At 52.1% G+C, this 6,013-nt stretch overlaps 1 protein-coding gene across 1 annotated transcript in view; it reads right to left on the bottom strand.

Moving 5' to 3' along the window:
• LOC127030051 (nck-associated protein 1-like) overlaps nucleotides 1–953 on the bottom strand; it is a 76,563-nt gene extending 75,610 nt beyond the window's left edge. Inside the window, 1 exon segment of the mRNA XM_050915960.1 lies at nucleotides 798–953. Within this exon segment, the coding sequence (XP_050771917.1) occupies nucleotides 798–953 (156 nt within the window).
• Between the last annotated feature and the right edge of the window lie 5,060 nt (nucleotides 954–6,013).

Below are 6,013 nucleotides of genomic sequence, written 5' to 3'. Positions count from 1 at the left end.
CCCCACAGTGCCCCCCCCAACATGTCCCCCTCCTGCACCGCCCCATAAAATGTGGTGGTGTCCCTAGATCTGCAGCTTTTTCAGTAAAAATCTTCAGCTGAAATTTCACCTAGTTTTAGTGTGAGTGGGTTTCTATTGAAACACCAGGAAAATGTCAAAGGCAGGTTTGCTGATCACATTGGGGAGGCTAGATGAGGTGCTGTGATTAGACTGAGTGGAGCGATATAATGGGCAGAGCTGCTGGGAGTCTGGGAAGATAGCCTTTTAAATGTCATCTGTTGGAGGCTCCATTGTCATACGTCCTCTGTCCTCCGTCCCAAACAGGGCAGAACAGAGTGTTACGTCTGTTTTTCTGACACCCAGACGTGCTTCTTAGGTTGGTGCCTAAAGACCCAGCTCTGAAGAGCAGCATCAGACAAGGCCCAGCTTTTAAAATGGGCACATCAGCCTGCACAGCTTGCGCTACCTTAACCAGACTTTTTCGTATCTCAGTTGTCAATCCTGTGCCTGAGCTGAGAAACCAAACTAACCCCGTGCTCACGGGCTGTAAAGTTGGGATCTGTTGGGTCATATTCCATTAGCCGCCAGAGCTGCCAGCTGGAGCCCCTAACCCTGCCTCCTGAGTGACGTCCTGCTGCTTCTCTGCTTGGCCTGAGCGCTTAAGCAAAACCAAACTTCACACTAGCGTAGCTCCGCTGACTTCAGCAGAGACACTCCTGCTACAAAGGAGACGCAGATCAGGCCCTTTGCGTTACACCAAAGGATTTGGTCATTGCTGCCACTCACTCACATCCCACAGTGGTCATGGATTCCCTGATGTCATTTTTCACATAGCGGAAGGCTGTGCTTGATTTTCCCATGGCCGTGCTCCCCAGCAGAACCACCTTGGAGATGTAGGCTTGCTCCGTGGACGGCCTCCCTGCCCCCACCTGCTGCGTTCTCCTCGGGGCCATATTCTGCAACGAAGAGAGAACCCTGTTCAAAAGGCATTGATAGTGCGCTCCAGGGACCTCGGATGATTAGCTGCGTGCACTCTAAAGAGTTAGGCCCCAGGCCTCGATTTCCCACTCAGCACAGCTGGAGACGTGGCTCCAGTTTAATCCTTCCTGCACCGCCTGTTTCCAATCAATCAAGCTCAACATGCTTAAAAGAATCATAATGGGTATCTAACCCTATGGGTACATGTACAGTAAAGGGGGGGCTGTAACGGCATAGCTCTGTCGGTGTATAGGCCAGTATAACGCAGTGGTATAGACACAGCCAACACCAACAGAAATGGGGTTTTCATTAGTGTAGGACACCACTTCCCCATCAGACAGGCGCTTCAGCGACGGAAGCATTCTTCTGTTAACACAGCTGCATCCACCGTGTTGGTTAGGTTGCCATGGCGATGTCACGCAGGAGTGTGGCCTACCACAGGGCAACGTGCTGACCTAACTTAGGTGTGAACCAAGTCTAATCCATAGACTCATCAACAGCCTGAGCTGCTGTGACCACAGTCACAATGTCAGGTGGCCTCACGTAGCAGCACTGTGAACTCCATAGTCCCTATCCTAAATACTGGTCATAGCGCTCCAACATGTTTTTCCCCTCCCACCAAATACCTGACCTCCTGAGAGAGCTCTTCTGTCAATACGCTAGCTTGGGCTCTTGGAGCAAACTTGATAAAGGTGGTCCCAAAGCTTCCAGTGCTAGGCTCACAAGGGGCTGTCCGGATGCACAGCTATGAATCAGTCGGACATTTTCCTTGCCAAGAAACCTCACTGGCCCTATACCTGTGGTTCTCAGGAGTCTCAAAGGCCAGGTGAGGTTGGCTATGGTGGGAGGCTAGGGGGAAAAACCCATCAGTGGCTGAATTTTTAACCCTAGCAAATAGCTTCTCCTGAAGTCAATTTCTCGTGCTTGGTGTTATGAAGATGGGCCACATTTTCAAGGCTATATTCAGTCTCTGGTCTGGCTCAGCTCAGTGCAGCAACTGAGTGTGTGGGGGAGAGGTGTGCAAAGAGGTCGTTTCTGCAGCTGGGGGTCCTGTTCTGCACTTTAGGAGGTACTGGGGTTGGATGGAGGCAGCTGTGAAGGAGCAGGACAGTATCTCTGGAGAGCTGCAATGCCCATGGTATCTCAGGAGAAAAGTAGCCTTTAAATGGACTCCCTGAAGCCAGGGAAGCTACACTAAATTCTCATAGAGACTGATCCTAAGAAGAAAGTTCTGAAAGTGAGCAGCGAAGTGGCAGTGATACTAAGAGGGTAATAGGGGTCTCCCTGAATCCACATGGCCTTAGAGCACAGAGAACAGCACTGCTGCGTCCAGAGAGGTGGCTCAGAAGTAGCCCAGGTTAAGTGCCAGCCATGTGACAGCCTCAGCTTCCATCATCTGGTGAAATGAGTCATCCTGCACCTAGGAAACCCGAGTCTGTAACAAATCTGTGGCTAAGCAGGACTTCACAGTTGTCATTTTGCTGCTCACCATGAACAATCAGAACTTTGCAGTGACAGAGCTAAGATCTTCCAGGTTCAGAAGCCCAGCCCCTCACCACTCAGGCTACAGGAGAATCCCCATCAGCTGTCAGCAGTACTGGGGTCATGACACATGACTGAACAGTTCTAATGCCATCCAGAAGAAGGCAGCAGTGCCCCCCACATACACATGCCTGCCCACTGCAATGCTAAACTTCTGTTCCCAAATCCAGCTGCAATGGAGCCATTATAGCTTTGAGAGAAATCAGCCCAAGCGTTTATAAACCCTATAGCCTGAAGCCATTGATAGTAGGGAGCTCGCTACTGACCCTATTGATGAACAGGGAGAAGAGCAACCTAGAGCGGGTTTGGAATGCAGGATGGATGGATGGAGGTATCATAGGGAAGGGAGCTCTCTGCTGGCATCTGTCCAAGGGGCCAGGACTCATTTCCATTTCTGGTATGTGATTGTTCCAGTCATTCTGGGCAAAAGTTCGGTACAGTTTTAACTTTGGGGCTGATGAAGCTTTATTAGCCCCGTGGGGAAAATAAAGGATCAGAGAACTGAATCCAGTGTATGTGGGATGGCAGCCTGGCATGCTAGGGTGCAAGAGCCCGGTAACAACTCCCGCAGGAAAGGATCTGCTTGGTAGTGAGGGTTGTTTTAGGTTCCTATAGGCCAATGATTTCTTTGTGAAGATTTAGTACAGGGCTGGGGGATCTTTCAAGATGGTAGATAGCCTGGAGGCAGGAGGCCATGCAGAGGCAGATTGGGCTGAAGCTGCAGACAGCAGAGGGATTCCAGTGAGGGTGTCTCTACCCGGTACGTCAGCTCTTACGGGCTACATCACTGGATATTCTTAAGAGCAGGTTAGACAAACACCTATCAGGGATGGTCTAGATCAGAGGTGGCCAATCTGTGCTCCAGAGCCACATGCGTCTCTTCAGAAGTTAATATGCGGTTCCTTGTATAGACACTGACTCCAGCCTGGAGCTACAGGCACCAACTTTCCAACGTGCCAGGAGGTGCTCACTGCTCAACCGCTGGCTCTGCCACACAGGGCTGGCTCCAGCATTTTTTGCCACCCCATGTGGCAAAGAAACACACACCAACACCCGATTGAACTGCCGCTGAATTCAAGGAGAGGGAGTGAAAGGCCCCTGCTGAACTGCCGAAGTCCCCGGACATGCTGCCCCTTTCTATTGGCCACGGCAGGTACCTGTACTTGCTCAGCCTGTAGTTGAACAGCTCCTGACCACTGTCCAGGCTGCCTGTGTATGGCTTCTTGAGCCATGGCATTAAGGGGTAGGCTGGGTCCCCCAGGATAAGGACAGGCATTTCAACATCCCCAACTGTTATTTTCTGGTCCGGGAAGTAAGTCCCTTGCTGCAGCTGTTTAAACAGAACAGTGCTTCTGAAGACGCGAGCGTCATGAACCCTTCCTGGCAATCCCACGTGGATGTTGGTGAAACGTCCCTTGTGATCCACCAGTGCTTGCAGCACCATTGAAAAGTACCCCTTGCGGTTTATGTACTGGGTGCCCTGGTGCTCTGGTGCCAAGATAGGGATATCCCATTGTAGCAAAGCCATCCACTATGACCTGCACGTTTCCCAGAGTCACAAACTTTCGTAGCAGCAGCTTAATGATTGCTTTGGCTACTTGCAACACAGCAGCCCCCACAGTAGATTTTCCCACTCCAAATTGATTCCCGACTGACCGGTGGCTGTCTGGCGTTGCAAGCTTCCAGACGGCTATTGCCACTCGCTTCTCCACTGTGAGGGCTGCTCTCATCTTGGTATTATGGCGTTTCAGGGCAGGGGAAAGCAAGTCACAAAGTTCAAAGAAAGTGCTCTTACGCATGCGAAAGTTTTGCAGCCACTGCGAATCGTCCCACACCTGCAAAACTATGTGGTCCCACCAGTCTGTGCTTGCTTCCCGGGCCCAAAATCGGCGTTCAATGGGTAGAACCTCCCCCATTACCAGCAGGAGCTCCAAAGCGCTGGGGCCCGCGGTTAGGGAGAAATCAGTGTCCATGTCCTCATCACTCTCGTCGCCGCGCTGCCGTAGCTGCCTCTTCTCCTGCGTTTGCAGTTCATGGTTCACCACAGACAGCACGAGAATGCATGAGGCGTTTACAACATCCACGATTGTGCTATTGAGCTGAGCAGGGTCCATGCTTGCTGTGCTATGGCGTTTGCTCAGTTCACCCAGTAAAAAAGGCGCGAAATGGCTGTCTGCTGCCCTCAGGAAGGGAGGGGTGAGGCTGTACCCAGAACCACCCGGGACAATGATTTTTGCCCCATCAGGCGCTGGGGTATTAACCCAGAATTCCAAGGGTCAGGGAAGACTGCGGGAACTATGGGATAGGTACCCACAGTGCAACGCTCTGGAAATCGATGGTAGCCTAGGAACATGGACGCACACCACCGAATTAATGTGCCTAGTGTGGACACATAAAATCGACTTTATAATATCAGTTTTATAAAACCGGTTTAAGTTAATTCGAAATTATGCTGTAGTGTAGACGTACCCTTAGAGAGACTGCTCTGCTGCCTCTGGCTTCTCTGCCTTCTTATTAGGACCAGTTGCTCAGTTTGGAGCATGGCCCCAGCTGCAGCCACTTCCCCCAATCAGCCCTGCCCTTCAACCTGCAAGCCCACAGGTGCAGCCAGTTTCAGAGGCCGGGCACTAGACTTCTCCCCAGCCCCAATCTATTTCCCCTGATTGGGGCTGGCTGAGCAGGGACTAGTTAGGTATCCTGGCAACAGCACCCTGCTACATGCTGGCACGCTGCTATTTCAATAATGTGATGTATGAGCTGCAGTGTCATGTGAAACCATGGAAGCTGCCTGAAGAGTTTATTTTAGTTACACTGGGCAACCTGTCATCAGCCTGGGGCAGACTACTGTGTTTCAGCCAATCATCACAGGCAACAAGGGGTTTGGACTGGCTGCCTTTACCCACCCTCCGGCTGCCCCTCTGCAAGTCCAATACCTAGGAGCCCTAGAACTAGGCCTTGTAGACTGGGGAGTTCCTGGCCTAGAGCTTCCCAGCTCCTAAGGCCTTTCAACAGCTCTTACTCCCTCTAGGTTCCCTAGGTGAGTTCCCCCGCAGCAAGGCCTGTCTCCTTCTCAAGTCAGAGAGAGACTACTCTGCTGCCTCTGGCTTCTCTGCCTTCTTATTAGGACCCGTTGCTCAGTTTGGGGCATGGCCCCAGCTGCAGCCACTTCCCCCAATCAGCCCAGCCCTTCAACCTGCAAGCCCACAGGTGCAGCCAGTTTCAGAGGCCGGGCACTAGACTTCTCCCCAGCCCCAATCTATTTCCCCTGATTGGGGCTGGCTGAGCAGGGGCTAGTTAGGTATCCTGGCAGCAGCACCCTTCTACATGCTGGCACGTGGCTATTTCAATAATGTGATGTATGAGCTGCCTGAGTTCCCCCCTTGACTCTGTATTGTAGCTCAGCCCCGAACCCGCGGCTGGAACTTTGGACCTTTGTGTTTTGTTGCCCCAGGACCTGCCTGGCCCGAGCACGTGTAGCGAGCCGGCGTGGCTC

The sequence above is a fragment of the Gopherus flavomarginatus genome, chromosome 10, assembly GCF_025201925.1.
Source record: "Gopherus flavomarginatus isolate rGopFla2 chromosome 10, rGopFla2.mat.asm, whole genome shotgun sequence".
Lineage (NCBI taxonomy): Eukaryota > Metazoa > Chordata > Testudines > Testudinidae > Gopherus > Gopherus flavomarginatus.
This window is presented reverse-complemented; position numbering and strand designations above follow the sequence as displayed.